Raw genomic sequence first — 17,590 nt, forward strand, 5'->3', positions numbered from 1 at the left:
ACTGATTCAGATTCTCCCTGACACAATCATCAGACAGAGTGCGGATCTACCAGGTTTCGTCTCTTTGTCCCTGCGTAACATGCCTTACCCAAGCAGCCTGAAAATTGACCACAGTAGAATCTCCTCTCCTCCTTATCTCTACACAGTTCCAAAGAGTTCACGTTGCTCTCTGAGGCTTCCACTAACTTGCGTCACATCTATGATCAAAAATTCATTCCGTCATGACCAACGTTAGGGCGCCACTACCTTGTCAGAGTAGCCAGTTCCTCTACAACTAGTCCCACATGTTTCATCAAGAATGACACAATTATACAGCATTCAATACCACCACACAGGTCTTGTCAACATTCATAATGGATATCCTCTTAGATACTCTCTCATATTCCCAGGCAACAACTGACGTGTTCCTCCTCTGCCACTTCAGGTATCATTTCATGATCATTATACATCAGCATACTCATTATGCTCTCCCTTTATATTGTGCCTTTACACCTACGATCTATCAACAGAGGCACATCTACAGACACATCAGGCAGCAAAAAAGCAATAACTATATCTCTCACTTATTCACCTTTCCCTCGTCTTCTGTCCTTTTTCAACAAATCATTTCTTAGGGAAGACAGTGATGGCATATGCAAGGGATGCATGTGGCATGCAAAAGGTGGGAGGTGGGCATATCGAAAAGGGCAGTGAGTTGTGGGATGAAGTGAAGTAGCCAGTGAAAGAGAAAAAAAGACGTTTGGGCGGTAAGTGCAAGGATGGAGTACAAATGACTGGGAGACATATTAAGAGAAAGCGGCAGGAGGTCAAGAGGAAGGTGCAAGGGTTGAAAAAGAGGGCAAATGAGAGTTGGGGTTAGATTAAATGAAACTTTAGAGAGAATAAAAAGATGTTTTGAAAGGAGATAAATAATGTGAAAAAGACAAGAGAACAAATTTGGATATCGGTGAAGGGAGCAAAAGGGAAAGTGATAAGAAGTAGAGATGGAGTGAGGAGAATTTGGAGAGAGTATTTTGAAGGATTGTAAAATGTGTTATATGATAGAGTGGCAGATGCAGGGTGTTTGGGTCAGGGTGGTATGCGAAGAGAGAGAGTCAGGGAGAGTGGTTTTGTGAATAGAGAGGTGGTGGTGAAAGCCTTGCGGAAGATGAAATTTGGCAAGGCGACGAGAATTTACAAAGAATGGGGAGACTATGCTGTTGATTGGTTGTTAAGGATATTCAGTATATGCATGGATTAGAGGAATGCATGTATAGTGCCATTGTATAATGGTTAAGGGGGTAAAGGTGACTATTCAAATTACAGAGGTATAAGTCTGTTGAAAATAAATCGAGAATTATGGGGGAAGGTATTGATTGAAAGGGTGAGGGCACGTACAGGGAATCAGATTGGGAGGAATCGTGCGGTTTCAGAAGTGGTAGAGGATGTGTGGATCAAGTGTTTACTTTGAAGAATGTGTGTAAGAAATACTTAGAAAAACAGATGGATTTGTATGTAGCATTTATGGGTCTGGAGAAGGCATATGTTTGGGTTGATTGAGATATTTTGTGGAAGGTCTTAAGAATATATGGTGTGAGAGGTAAGCTGCTAGAAGCTGTGAGAAGTTTTTATTAAGGATGTAAAACGTGTGTACAAGTAGGAAGACAGGAGAGAGATTGGCTCCCACTGAAGGTAGGTGTGCGGCATGGTTGTGTGATGTCAGCACGTTTTTTTTAATTTGTTTATGCATTGGGTGGCTAGGAAGGTAAACGCAAGAGTTTTAGAGAGAGGGGCGAGTACGCAGTCTGTTGTGGATGAGAGAGCTTGGAGAATGAGTCAATTGTTGTTCGACGATGAACACAACAGGGGTCGCTGATTCGGGTGAGAAACTGCAGAAGTTGGTGACTAAGTTTGGAAGAGTGCGTGAAAAGAGAAAGTTGAGAATAAATATGAATAAGAGCAAGTTTATTAGGTTCAGTAGGGTCTAGGGACAAGCGAGTTGAAATGTGTGTTCAAAAGGGGAAAAATTGGAGGAAGTGAAGTGTTTTAGATACCTGGGAATGGACTTAGCAGCGAATGGAGCCATGGGGGAGGGAAGAAGGTTCTGGGAGTGATGACGAATGTGTGGAAAGAGAGAACGCCATCTCGAAGAACAAAAGTGGATGTCTTTGAAGGAATAGTGGTTCCAATAATGATGTATGGGTGCGCGGCACGGGCTATAGATAGGGTTGTGCGCAGGAGGGTGGATGTGTTAGAAATGAAATGTTTGAGGACAATATTTGGTGTGAGGTGGTATGATCGAGTAAGTAATGAAAGGGTAAGAGAGATGTGTGGTAATAAAAAGAGTGTGGTTGAGAGAGCAGAAAAAGGTGTTGAAATGGTTTTGACATATGGGGAGAATGAATGAGGAAAGGATGACAAAGAGGATATATATATGTGTCAGAGGTGGAGGGAAGTTAGAGACCAAATAAGAGATGGAAGAATGGAGTAAAAAGATTTTGAGTGATCGGGACCTGAACATACAGGAGGGTGAAAGGTGCACGGAATAGAGTGAATTAGAACGATGTGATATACTGGGGTCGAAATGCTGCAAATGGATTGAACCAGGGCGTATGAAACGTCTGCGGTAAAGTATGGAAAAGTTTGTAGTTCTCAACTCGAATCTGTCACCAATGGACTTGATACGATGAGTGTTTTAATCTCATACTACGTTATAATGTAACTCTAAACAAAAAGATCAGTACTTGGCTTTATCTGCGTCTGGGAACAGATTGTCCCAGCTGTCCTGGCTGATTTCCCTGATTTCTTTAACATCTATAATTTTCCTTCGTTAAAGCGATGCTAAAGGTATTAATCTGTCCCACTAAATTTTGATAAGCATAACAGTAACGAAATTTACCGGCACAAAAATAGCATCTGTCACGAAGAAAATTGAAATCATTGGCAGAAAACGACAATGTTGAGTTTTAATAATAAACTCAGTCTTTTATCTAGTCACAGTTGCAGTTGTGTTTATAATCATTCCTAATTATACTTACTCTACCCATCCCAGCCACTCACTCCCTTGTTGTTATATAGATCATAAAATGAAAATATGAATAATCTGGTTCACTGTAGCTGGCAACACTTCGGGGTATTGGAGTCGTGGCTGGTACCTTCCATCCCATAACTACTTATACTACTATAACCTGACACAATCAGTCTTTATGGCACAAGTATATACCACTCAGGTGCCTTTTCATAACCCCTCTCCCCACTACCCACGTGCACGTGATAGACACAACGTGCTGACCAATCATTACAATATGGAAAAAAATATGAGAGATTTACTGTTGGAGACTTCCTCTTTAACCGTATGTCACTGGCAGCCTTTGTATGTTGACCAGCAACTTGTGTATGGTGAGCACCAACTTGTATATGGTGAGCACCCACTTATGTATGGTGAGCACCAACTTGTGTATGATGAGCACCAACTTGTGTATGATGAGCACCAACTATTGTTATGATGACCAACAACTTGTGTATGGTGAGCAGCAACTTAGTGTATGGTAAGTAAGAATTTGTGTATGGTGAGCAACATCTTGTATGGTAAACAATTACTTGTGTTGTGAACAATATCTTGTGTGGTGAACAATAACTTGTGTGGTGAACAACGTCTTGTGTGGTGAACAATAGCTTGTGTTGTGAACAATATCTTGTGTGGTGAACAATAACTTGTGTGGTGAACAACGTCTTGTGTGGTGAACAATAGCTTGTGTTGTGAACAACATCTTATGTGAACAACATCTTGTGTGGTGAACAATAACTTGTGTGACGAACAACATCTTGTGGGGAGAACAATAACTTGTGTGGTGAATAACATCTTGTGTGGTGAACAATTACTTGTGTGGTGAACAACATCTTGTGTGGTGAACAATTACTTGTGTGGTGAACAACATCTTGTGTGGTGAACAATTACTTGTGGTGACCAACATCTTGTGTGGTAAAATATTACTTGTGTGGTGAACAACATCTTGTGCGGTGAACAATAGCTTGTGTGGTGAACAATATCTTGTGTGGTGAGCAATAGCTTGTGTGGTGAACAGCATCTTATGAGGTGAACAACATCTTGTGCGATCAACAATAACTTGCGTGGTGAACAACATCTTGTGTGGTGAACAATTGCTTGCGTGGCGAGGAATAAATTGTGTGGTGTGTAACTACTTGTGTATGGGGAGCAACTGCTTGTATATGGTGAGCACCAACTTGTGTATGGAGAGCAGCAACTTGTGTATGATGAGCACCAACGAGTGTATGGTGAGCAGCAACTTGTGTATAATGAGCACCAACTTGCGTACGGTGAGCACCAACTTGTGTATAGTGGCAGCAACTTGTGCATGGTGAGCACCCATTTGTGTATGGTTAGCATCAACTTGTGTATGGTGAGCACCAACATGTGTATGGTGAGCAACATCTTGTGTATGGTTAGCATCATCTTGTGTATGGAGAGCACCAACTGGTGTATGGTGAGCAACAACTTGTGTATGGTTAGCACCAACTTGTGTATGATGACCAAAAACTTGTGTATGGTGAGCAACAACTTGTGTACGGTGAGCAACACTTGTGTGGTGAGCAACAACTTCTGTATGGTGAGCAATAACATGTGTTTGGTAAGCAACAACTTGTGTATGGTGAGCAGCAACTTGTGCATGTTTAGCAACAACTTGTATATTGACCAACATCTTGTGTATGGTGAGCAACAGCTTATGTATGGTGAGCAACAACTTGCGTATGGTAAGCAACAACTTGTGTAAGGTGAGCAACAACTTGTGTGGTGAGCAACAACATGTGTATGGTGAGCAACAACTTGTGTATACTGAGCAACAACTTGCGTATGATGAGCAACAAGTTGTGTATAGTGAGCAGCAATTTGTGTAGGTGAGCAACAACTTGTGAATGATGATCAACAACTTGTGTATGGTGAGCAACAACGTGTTTATGGTGAGCAGAAACTTGTGTATGGTGAGCAAATTGTGTGGTGAGCAACAACTTGTATATGGTGAACAACAACGTGTACATGGTGAGCAACAACTTGTGTATGATGAGCAGGAACTTGTGTATGGCGAACATCTTTTGTATGGTGAGCAACAACTTTTGCGGTGAGCAACAACTTCTGTATAATGAGCAGCAACTTGTGTATGGTGAATAACAACTTATGTGAGTAACAACTTGTATACGGTGAGCCACAACCTGTGTATGGTGAGCAACAACTTGTGTATGATGAGCAGCAACTTATGTATGGTGAACAACAACTTGTGTGTGGTTAGCAAAGACTTGTGTACGGTGAGCAGCAACTTGTGCATGGCGAGCAGCAACTTGTTTATGATGAGCAACAACTCGTGTACGGTGAGCAACAACTTGTGTATGGTGAGCAGCAACTCGTGGATGGTGAGCAGCAACATGTATATGGTGAGCACGAACTTGTGTATGGTGAGCAACAACTTGTGTATGGTGAGCAAAAACTTGTGTATGGTGAGCAGCAACTTGTATATCGTGAGTAGCAACTTGAGTGGTGAGCAGCAACATGTGTATGGAGAGAAACAACTTGTGCATGATGAGCAACAACTTGTGTATGGTAAGCAACAATTTGTGTATGGTGAGCAACAACTTGTGTGGTGAGCAGCAACATGTGTATGGTGAGCAACAAATTGTGTATGATGAGCAACAACTTCTGTACGATGAGCAACAACTTGCGTATGGTGAGCAGCAACTTGTGTATGGTAGGTAGCAACTTGCGTACCGTGAGCAACAACTTGTGCATGGTGAACAACAACCTGTGCATGGTGAGCAACAACTTATGTATGGTGAGCAGCAACTTGTGTAAGGTGAGCAACAACTTGTGTATGGTGAGCAGCAACTTGTATATGGTGAGCAGCAACTTGTGTATGGTGAGCAACAACTTGTGTATGGTGAGCAACAAATCTTGTATAGTGAGCAACAACTTATGTATGGTGAGCAACTACTTGTATATGGTGAGTACAACGTGTGTATGGTAAGTAGCAACTCGTGCATGGTGAGCAGCAACTTTTGTATGGTGACCAGCAACGTGTGTATGGTGAGCAACAACTTGTATTTGGTGAGCACCAACTTGTGTATGATGAGCAGCAACTTGTGTGTGGTGAGCAATAACTTGTGTATGGTGAGCACCAACTGGTGTATGATTAGCATCAACTTGTGTGTGGTGAGCAATAACTTGTCTATGGTGAGCACCAACTGGTGTATGGTGAGCAACATCTTGTGTATGGTAAGCACAACTTGTGTATGGTGAGCAGTAACTTGCGTATGGTGAACAAAATCTGTGTATGGTGAGCAGCAACTTGTGTATGGCGAACAGCAACTTGTGTATGGTGAGCAGCAACTTGTGTATGGTGAGCAATAAGTTGTGCATGGTGAGCAACAACGTTTTTATGGTGAGCAGCAACTTGAGTATCGTGAGCAACAACTTGTATATGGTGAGCAACGACTTGTGTGTGGTGAGCAACAACTTGTGTATGGTGATCGGCAACTTGTGTATTTTGAGCAGCAAGTTGTGTATGGTAAGCAACAACTAGTGTATGGTGAGCAACAACTTGTGTATAGTGAGCACAACGTGTGTATGGTGAGTAACAACACGTGTATGATGAGCAACAACTTGTGTATGGTGATCAACAGCTTGTGTATAGTGAGCATAACGTGTGTATGGTGAGTAGTAACTTGAGTATGGTGACCAAAACCTTGTGTATGGTGAACAGCAACACGTATATGAGGAGCAACAACTTGTGTGGTGAACAATAACTTGTGTGGTGAACATCTTGTGTGGTGAACAATTACTTGCGTGATGTACATCTTGTGAAGTGAACAATTACTTGTGGGGTGAACAACATCTTGTGTGGTTAATAACAGTTTGTGTGGAGAAAAAACATCTTGTGTGGTGAGCAATTACCTGTGTGGTGAACAATTACTTGTGTGGTGAACATCTTATGTGGTGAACAATTACTTGTGTGGTGAACAACATCTTGTGCGGTTAACAATAGTTTGTGTGGAGAAAAAACATCTTGTGTGGTGAGCAATTACCTGTGTGGTGAACAATTACTTGTGTGGTGAATATCTTATGTGGTGAACAATTACTTGTGTGGTGAACAACATCTTGTGTGATGAACAATAACTTGTGTGGTTAACAACATCTTGCGTGGTGAATAATTACTTGTGTGGTGAAAACCATCTTGTGTGGTGAACAACATCTTGTGTGATGAACAATAACTTATGTGGTTAACAACATCTTGCGTGGTGAACAATTACTTGTGTGGTGAACATCTTGCGTGGTGAACAATAACTTGTGTGGTGAAGAACATCTTGTATGGTGAACAACATCTTGTGTGGTGAACAATTACTTGCGTGGTGAACATCTTGTGTGGTGAACAATAGCTTGTGTGGTGAACAACATCTTGTGCGGTGAACAATAACTTGTGTGATAAAGAACATCTTGTGTGGTGAACAATAACTTGTGTGGGGAACAACATCTTGTGTGGTGAACAATAACTTGTGTGGTGAACAATTACTTGTGTGGTGAACAATTACTTGCGTGTTGAACAACATCTTGTGTGGCGAACAATTACTTGTGTGATGAAGAACATCTTGTGTGGTAAAGAATTACTTGTATGGTGAACAACATCTTGTGTGGTGAACAATAACTTCTGTGGTAAACAACATATTGTGTGATGAACAATTACTTGTGTGGTGAACAACATCTTGTGTGATGAACAATTACTTGTGTGGTGAACAACATTCTATGCGGTGAAGAATAACCTGTGTGTTGAGCAATATCTTGTGTGGAGAACAATAACTTGTGTGGTGGACAACGTCTTGTGTGGTGAACAATTACTTGTGTGGTAAGCAACATCTTGTGTGCTGAACAATTACTTGTGTGGTGAACAACGTCTTGTGTGGTGAATAATAACTTGTGTGATGAGCAACATCATGTGTGGAGAACAGTAACTTTTGTGGTAAACAACACCTTGCGTGGTGAACAATAACTTTTGTGGTGAACAACATCTTGTGTGGTGAACAGCATCTTTTGTGGTGAACAATAACTTGTGGTGAACAAATTTTTGTGAGGTGAATAGTGTGTGTGTGTGTGTGATGAACAATATCTTGTGTGGTGAACAATAACTTGCGTGGAGAGCAACATCTTGTGTGGCGAACAGCATCTTTTGGGGTGAACAATAACTTGTGGTGAACAAATTTTTGTGAGGTGAATAGTAACTTGTGAGGTGAACATCTTATGTGGTGAAGAATAACTTGTGTGGTGCACAATATCTTGTGTGTTGAAGAATAACTTGTGTTGTGAGCAAAACCTTGTGTGGTGAACAATGACTTATGTGGTGAACAACAATTTGTGTGGTCAATAATAACTTGTGTGGTGAACAGGTACTTGTGTGGTGAACAACAACTTGTGTATGGTGAGTAACAACTTATGTGGTAAACCATTACTTGTATGACGAACAACTTATGTATGGTGAGCAACATCTTGTGTGATGAACAACATGTGTATGGTGAGCAGCAACATGTGTATAATGAGCAACAACTTGTGTATGGCGAGCAACAACCTGTATGATGAGCAACAACTTGTGCAGTGAGCAACAACTTGTGTATGGTGAGCACCAACTTGTGTATGGTGAGCAGCAACATGTGTATGATGAGCAACAACTTGTTTTGGTGAGGAACAACCTGAAAGGTGAGCAACAACTTATGCGGTGTGCAACAACTTGTGTATAGTGAGCAACAACTTGTGTATGGTGAGCAACAGCTTTTGTATGGTGAGCAACAACTTCTGTATGGTGAGGAACAACTTGTGTATGGTGAGCAACAACATGTGTGATGAGCAACAACTTCTGCATGGTAAGCATCAACTTTTGTATAGTGAGCAACAACTTCTGTATGGTGAGCAACAACTTGTGTATGGTGAGCAACAATTTGTGTATGATGAGCAACAACTTGTTTTGGTGAGAAACAACCTGAATGGTGAGCAACAACTTTTGCGGTGTGCAACAACTTGTGTATGGTGAGCAACAACTTGTGTATGGTGAGCAACAACTTCTGTATGTAAAGCAACAACTTGTGCACGGTGAGGAACACTTGGTATGGTGAGCAAACTTGTGTTGGTGGCAACAACTTCTGTATGGTGAGCAACAACTTGTGTATGGTGAGCAACAACTTGTGTATGGTGAGCAACAACTTGTGTATGGTGAGCAACACACTTGATGGTGAGCAACAAACTTGTGTAGGTGAGCAACAACTGTGTATGGTGACAACAACTTGTGTATGGTGAGCAACAACTTTGTTGGTGAACAACTTTGTAAAACTTGTGTATGGTGAGCAGCAACTTGTGTATGGTGAGCAACAACTTGTGTATGGTGAGCAACAACTTGTGTATGGTGAGCAACAACTTGTGTAGGTGAGCAACAACTTGTGTAGTGAGCAACAACTTGTGTATGTGAGCAACAACTTGTATGGTGAGCACAACTGTTATGTGTGAGAAAACTTGTGTGTGAGCAACAACTTGTGTATGAGTGAGCACAACTTGTGTATGGTGAGCAACAACTTGTGTTGGTGAGAACAACTTGTGTATGGTGAGAAACAATTGTGTATGGTGACAACAACTTGTGTGAGTGTGCAACAACTTGTGTATGGTGAGACAACTTGTGTATGTGAGCAACAACTTTGTATGGTGAGAACAACTTGTGTATGGAATTGAGCACAACTGTAGTGAGCACAACTGTGATGTGAGCAACAACTTGTGTATGGTGAGCAACAACTGTTATGATGAGCAACAACTTGTGTAGGTGAGCAACAACTTTGTATGTGAGCACAACTTGTGTTGGTGAGCAAACTTGTGTATGTGAGCAACAACTTGTGTATGGTGAGACAACACTTGTGATGGTGAGCAACAACTTGTGTATGGTGTAAGCAAACTTGTGGTGAGCACAACTTTGTAGGTGAAACAACTTGTGTAGGTGAGCAACAACTTGTGACTGGTGAGCAACAACTTGTGTATGGTGAGCACAACTTGTGTTGGTGACAACAACTTGTGTATGTGAGCACAACTTGTGTATGGTGACAAACTTTGTATGTGGCAACAACTTTGTGAAAACTGGTGAGCAACAACTTTGTATGGTGAGCAGCAACTTGTGTATGGTGAGCAAACTTGAGGTGACAACAACTTGTGTGAGCAACAACTTTGCAGTAACAACTTGTGTATGGGAGACAACTTGTAGTGAGCAACAACTTTGTAGTATGGTGAGCAACAACTTTTAGGCAGCAACACTTGTGTATGGTGAGCAACAATTGTTATGTGAGCACAACTGTGTAGGTGAGCAACAACTTTGTAGGTACAACTTGTAGTGAGCACAACTGTATGGAGCAACATGTGTATGGTGAGCAAACTTGTGTCGGTGGCACAACTTGTGTGATACAACAACTGAGGCAATTTGTGTGGCAACACGTAGTGAGCAACTTGTGTATGGTGAGCAACAACTTGTGTTGGAACATTGGTAGAATTGAGCACAACTTGTGTATGGTGAGCAACAACTTGTGTATGGTGAGCAACACTGTGTATTGAGCAACCAACTTTGTATGTGAGCACACTTGGTAGGTAGCAACATCTTGTGATGCACATGGTGGAGCAACAACTTTGTATGGTGAGCAACAACTTGTGTATGGTAGCAGCAACTTGTGTATGTGTGGTGAACAATAACTTGTGTGGTAAACAAAATCTTGTGGTGAACAATAACTTGTGTAGTGAGCAACATCTTGTGTGGTGAACAATAACTTGTGTGGTGAACAATAACTTGTGTGGTGAACAATAATATGTGTGGTCAATAATAACTTGCGTGGTGAACAATAATATGTGTGGTCAATAATAACTTGCGTGGTGAACAAGAACATCTTGTGTGGTGAACAACATCTTGTGTGGTGATCATCAACATCTTGTGTGGTGAACAGTTACTTATGTGGTGGATAAAATCTTGTGTGGTGAACAATAACTTGTGTGGTGAACAACATCTTGCGTGGTGAACAATAACTTGTGTGGTGAACAACATCTTGCGTGGTGAACAATAACTTGTTTGGTCAGCAACAATATGTGTGGTCAATAATAACTTGTGTGGTGAAGAGTTACTTGTGTTGTGGACAAAAACTTGTGTATGGTGAGCAACAACTTGTGTGATGAACAACATGTGTATGGTGAGCAGCAACATGTGTATGATGAACAAAAACTTGGGTTGGTGAACAACAACATGTATGGTGAGCAACAACTTGTGCGGTGAGCAACAACTTGTGTATGGTGAGCACTAACTTGTGTATGATGAGCAGCAACATGTGTATGATGAGCAATAATTTGTGTTGGTGAGCAGCAACCTGTATGGTGAGCAACAACTTGTGTGGTGAGCAACAACTTGTGTATGGTAAGCAACAACTTGTGTATGGTAAGCAACAACTTTTGCGGTGAGCAAAAACTTGTGTGGTGAGCAACAACTTGTGGTTGGTGAGCACCAACTTGTGTATGATGAGCAGCAACATGTGTATGATGAACAACAACTTGTGTTGGTGAGCAACAGCCTGTATGATGAGCAACAACTTGTGCGGTGAGCAACAACTTGTGTATGGTGAGCAACAAATTGTTTATCGTGAGCAACAACTTGTGTATGGTGAGCAAAACTTGTTTATGATGAGCAACAACCTGCGTATGGTGAGAAACAACTTGTGTATGGTGAGAAACAACTTACTTGCCAGGAAGGATAATTTTTCCAGGGTTGACGCGGACCAATTCCTTGTTACTATGGCCATGCTGGGTGCGGAGGGTGATTTCCTCTTGGCTCAGTTCCTCAAATTCTACAGGAAATTCTTGACTGGCCATAGTCCTTCACTTCCTGCACATAATGAAATACGATTTTTATCTGTTTTTCGTAATATCATTCCTACATAAAAATGAATACCTAATACTATCTCTATGTAAGAAATAATTCATTCCAACTCATAAGTTGTTGTCCTTTGTATTTCATAATGTTCAAGTAAAGAAATCATTTGCCCTTTATTTTCATACAGGATCTGTGCCTTTCTATAATGACGAAGAAAATAAAAATGAAAAGTACAAAGGTTTAAATTTTACCAGTTCCATCGGGGATATATTTACAAGATACAAATTTAACGATATAAAAGACAAGAAGTGGCGAAGTGAGGAGATGCAGTGAGTATTTTGAAGGTTTGTTGAATGTGTGTGATGATAGAGTGGCAGATATAGGGTGATTTGGTCGAGGTGGTGTGTGAAGTGAGAGGGTCAGGGAGAATGGTTTGGTGAAGAGAGAAGAGCAGATGAAAGCCTTGCGGAAGATGAAATCCAGCAACACAACGGGTTTGGATGGTATTGCAGTTTGATTTATGAAGAAAGGGGGTGAATGTCTTGTTGATTGGTTGGTAAGGATATTCATTGTATGTATGGTCGTGGTGAAGTGCCCTTGGATTGGCGGAATTCATGTATAGCGCAATTGTACAAAGGCAAAGGGGATAAAGATGAGTGTTCAAACTACAGAGGTATAAGTCTGTTGAGTATTCCTGGAAGAATATATGGGAAGGTATTGATTGAGAGGATGAAGGAATGTACAGAGCATCATATTGGGGAAGAGCAGTGTGGTTTTAGAAGTGGTGGAGGATATGCTGACCAGGTGTTTGCTTTGAAGAATGTGTGTGAGAAATACTTTAAAAAAATGGATTTGTATGTGGCATATATGTCCCCATGGTCGTTTAATCTGTTTATGGATTGGGTGGTCAGGGAGGTAAATGCAAGAGTTTTGGATAGAAAGGCGAGTATGCAGTCAGTTGGGGATGACAGGGCCTGCGAAGTGAGTCAGCTATTGTTCGCCGATGATACAGCACTGGTGGCTGATTCGATTGAGAAACTGCAGAAGTTGGTGCCTAAATTTGGAAAAGTGTGTGAAAGGAGAAACTTGAGAGTAAATGTGAATAAAAGCAAGGTTATTAGGTTCAGCAGGGTTAAGGGACAAGTTAGTTGGGATGTGAGTTTGAATGGAGAAAAATTAGAGGAAGCGAAATGATTTAGATACGTAGGAGTGGACTTAGTAGCGAATGGAACCATGGTAGTGGAAGTGAGTCATGGGGTGGGGAAGGGGGAGAAGATTCTGAGAGAGATGAAGAATGTGTGGAAAGACAACATTATCTCGAAGAGAAAAAATGGGTATGTCTTTAGGAACAGTAGTTCCAACAATATCATATGGTTGCGAAGCATGGCCTATAGATAGAATTATACGGAGAAAGGTTGGAAATGAAATATTTGAGCACAATATGTAGTGTGAATTGGTTAGATCGAGTAAGTAATGAAAGAGTAAGAGAGATGTGTGGTAATAAAAAGAGTGTGGTTGAGAGAGGAGAAGAGGGTGTGTTGGAATGGTTTGGTCACATGGAGAAAATGAGTGAAGAAACGTTGACAAAGAGGATATATGTCAAAGGTGGAGGGAACAAAGAGAAGCAGTGGACCAAATTGGAGGTGGAAGGATGGAGTGAAAAAGATTTTGAGCGATCGGGGCCTAAACATACAGATGGGTGAAAGGTGTGTAAAGAATATAGTGAGTTGGAACGATGTGATATATCGGGGTCGACGTGCTGTCAATGGACTGAACTAGGGTATGTGAAGCGTCTGGGGTAAACCATGGAAAGTTTTGTGGGGGCTGGATGCAGATAGAGAGTTGTGGTTTCTGTGCATTACACATGACTGAGGCTGTGTGTGTAAACGAATGTGGAAATTATGTCTGTTTTCGTGTCGCTCCCTCGCTGACGCAGCGATAGCGATGCTGTTTCCTGTGGGGCGAGGGGGCGCCGAGAATGCATGATGGCAAGCAGGTATGAATATGTACCGGTGTATGTATATATGTATATGTCTGTGTATGTGTATGTATATGTATGTATAACGTGTACATGTTGATATGTATATTTATATGTACATATATGTGCGTGTATGTGCGTGTATGTATATATGTGTGTAAATGAGTGGATGTGTCTCTCTTCGTCTGCTTCCTGGCGCTAACTCGCTGAGGCGGGAAACGACGATCAATTTATAATGATGATAGCAGTAATAATAATAATAATAATAATAATAATAATAATAATAATAATAATAATAATAATGTGTAGATAAGGTGTTTACTTTGGAGAATGTATGAGAGAAATACTTAGAAAAGAAAATGCATCTGTATATAGCATTTATGGATCTGGAGAAGGCATATGATAGAGTTGACAGAGATGCTCTGTGGAAGGTATTAAGAATATAAGGTGTGGGAGGCAAGTTGTTAGAAGCAGTGAACAGTTTTTATCGAGGATGTAAGGCATGTGTACGAGTAGGAAGAGAGGAAAGTGATTGGTTCTCAGTGAATGTAGGTTTGCGGCAGGGGTGCGTGATGTCTCCATGGTTGTTTAATTTGTTTATGGTCGGGGTTGTTAGGGAGATGAATGCAAGAGTTTTGGAGAGAGGGGCAAGGATGCAGTCTTTAGTGGATGAGAGAGCTTGGGAAGTGAGTCAGGTGTTGTTCGCTGATGATACAGCGCTGGGGGCTGGTTCGGGTGAGAAACTGCAGAAGATGGTGACTGAGTTTGGTAAAGTGTGGGAAAGAAGAAAGCTGAGAGTAAATGTGAATAAGACTAAGGTCATTAGGTACAGTAGGGTTGAGGGACAAGTCAATTGGGAGGTAAGTTTAAACGGAGAAAAACTTGAGGAAGTGAAGTGTTTTAGATATCTGGGAGTGGATTTGGCAGCAGATGGAACCATAGAAGCGGAGGTGAGTCACAGGGTGGGGAGGGGGCGAAAGTTCTGTAAGCGTTGAAAAATGTGTGGAAGGCGAGAACATTATCTCGGAAAGCAAAAATAGGTACGTTTGAAAGACTAGTGGTTCCAACAATGTTATATGGTTGCGAGGCGTAGGCTATAGATAGAGTTGTGCGGAGGAGGGTGGATGTGTTGGAAATGAGATGTTTGAGGACAATATGTGATGTGAAGTGGTTTGATCGAGTAAGTAATGAAAGGGTAAGAGAGATGTGTGGTAATAAAAAGAGTGGCTGGGAGAGCAGAAGAGGGTGTTTTGAAATGGTTTGGTCACATGGAGAGAATGAGGGAGGAAAGATTGACAAAGAGGATATATGTGTCAGAAGTGGAGGGAACGAGTAGAAGTGGGAGAACAAATTGGAGTTGGAAAGATGGAGTGAAAAAGATTTTGAGCGACCAGGGCCTTAACATGCAGGAGGGTGAAAGGCTTGCAAAGAATAGAGTAAATGGGAACGATGTGGTATACCGGGTCGACATGCTGTCAATGGATTGGACTACGGCATGTGAAGCGTCTGGGGTAAACTATGGAAACGTTTGTGGGGCCTGGATGTGGAAAGGGAGTTGTGGTTTCGGTGCATTATACATGACAGCTAGAGACTGAGTGTGACCGAATGTGGACTTTGTTGTCTTTCCCTAGCGCTACCTCGCGCGCATGCGGGGGTAGGAGGTTGCGTTTTCATGTGTGGCGAGGTGGCGACGGGTATGAATAAAGGTAGCAAGTATGAATTATTTGCATGTGTATATATGTATGTGTATGTTTATGTATATATATGCATGCGTTGAAATGTATATGTATGTATATGTTCATGTGTGGACGTGTATGTATATACATGTGTATGTGGGTGGGTTGGGCCATCCTTTCGTCTGTTTCCTTGTGCTACCTCACTGACGCGGAGACAGCGACAAAGTATAATAAATATAAAATATATATATATATATATATATATATATATATATATATATATATATATATATATATATATATATATATATATATATATGTATATATATATACATATATATATATATATATATATATATATATATATATATATATATATATATATATATATATATATATATATATATATATATATATATATATGTATATATATATACATATATATATATATATATATATATATATATATATATATATATATATATATATGTATGTATATATATATATACATATATATATATATATATATATATATATATATATATATATATATATATATATATATATATATATATGTATATATATTTATTTATTATTTTGCTTTGTCGCTGTATCCCGCGTTTGCGAGGTAGAGCAAGGAAACAGACGAAAGAAATGGCCCAATCCACCCCCATACACATGTATATACACACACGTCCACACACGCAAATATACATGCCTATACTTCTCAATGTACACATATATATTACACACACAGACACATACATATATACCCATGCACACAATTTACACTGTCTGCCTTTATTCATTCCCATCGCCACCTCGCCACACATGGAATACCATCCCCCTCCTCCCTCATGTGTGCGGGGTAGCGCTAGGAAAAGACAACAAAGGCCTCATTCGTTAACACTCAGTCCCTAGCTGTCATGCAATAATGCCCGAAACCACAGCTCCTTTCCATATCCAGGCCCCACACAGCTTTCCATGGTTTACCCCAGACGCTTCACAAGCCCTGATTCAATCCACTGACAGCACGTCAACCCCGGTATACCACATCGTTCCAATTCACTCTATTCTTTGCCGCCTTTCACCCTCCTGCAGGTTCAGGCCCCGATCACTCAAAATCTTTTTCACTCCATCTTTCCACCTCCAATTTGGTCTCCCACTTCTCCTCGTTCCCTCCACCTCCGACACATATATCCTCTTGGTCAATCCTTCCTCACTCATTCTCTCCATGTGACCAAACCATTTCAAAACACCCTCTTCTGCTCTCTCAACAAACCTCTTTTTATTTCCACACATCTCTCTTACCCTTAAATTACTTACTCGATCAAACCACCTCTCACCACACATTGTCCTCAAACATCTCATTTCCAGCACATCCACCCTCCTGCGCACAACTCTATCCATAGCCCACGCCACGCAACCATACAACATTGTTGGAACCACTATTCCATTAAACATACCCATTTTTGCTTTCCGAGATAATGTTCTCGACTTCCACACATTCTTCAAGGCTCCCAGGATTTTCGCCCCCTCCCCCACCCTATGATTCACCTCCGCTTCCATGGTTCGATCCGCTTCCAGATCCACTCCCAGATATCTAAAACACTTTACTTCTTCCAGTTTTTCTCCATTCAAACTTACCTCCCAATTGACTTGACCCTCAACCCTACTGTACCTAATAACCTTGCTCTTATTAACATTTACTCTTAACTTTCTTCTTTCACATACTTTACCAAACTCAGTCACCAGCTTCTGCAGTTTCTCACATGAATCAGCCACCAGCACTGTATCATCAGCGAACAACAACTGACTCACTTCCCAAGCTCTCTCATTCACAACAGACTTCATTTTTGCCCCCTCTTTCCAAAACTCTTGCATTCACCTCCCTAACAACCCCATCCATAAACAAATTAAACAAACATGGAGACATCACACACCCCTGCCGCAAACCTACATTCACTGAGAACCAATCACTTTCCTCTCTTCCTATACGTACACATGCCTTACATCCTCGATAA

General features: G+C 41.0%; 1 protein-coding gene across 1 annotated transcript in view; it reads right to left on the minus strand.

The window, feature by feature from the left end:
- Positions 1–17,590, minus strand: part of LOC139764051 (sulfotransferase 1C3-like) — a 102,433-nt gene that overhangs the window by 57,822 nt on the left and 27,021 nt on the right. The window contains exon 2 of the mRNA XM_071690507.1: positions 11,781–11,924. Within this exon, the coding sequence (XP_071546608.1) occupies positions 11,781–11,911 (131 nt within the window). The 5' untranslated portion in view covers positions 11,912–11,924. The remainder of the gene's footprint in view (positions 1–11,780; positions 11,925–17,590) is intronic.

This window comes from Panulirus ornatus, chromosome 48 (assembly GCF_036320965.1).
Source record: "Panulirus ornatus isolate Po-2019 chromosome 48, ASM3632096v1, whole genome shotgun sequence".
NCBI classification, from domain to species: domain Eukaryota; kingdom Metazoa; phylum Arthropoda; class Malacostraca; order Decapoda; family Palinuridae; genus Panulirus; species Panulirus ornatus.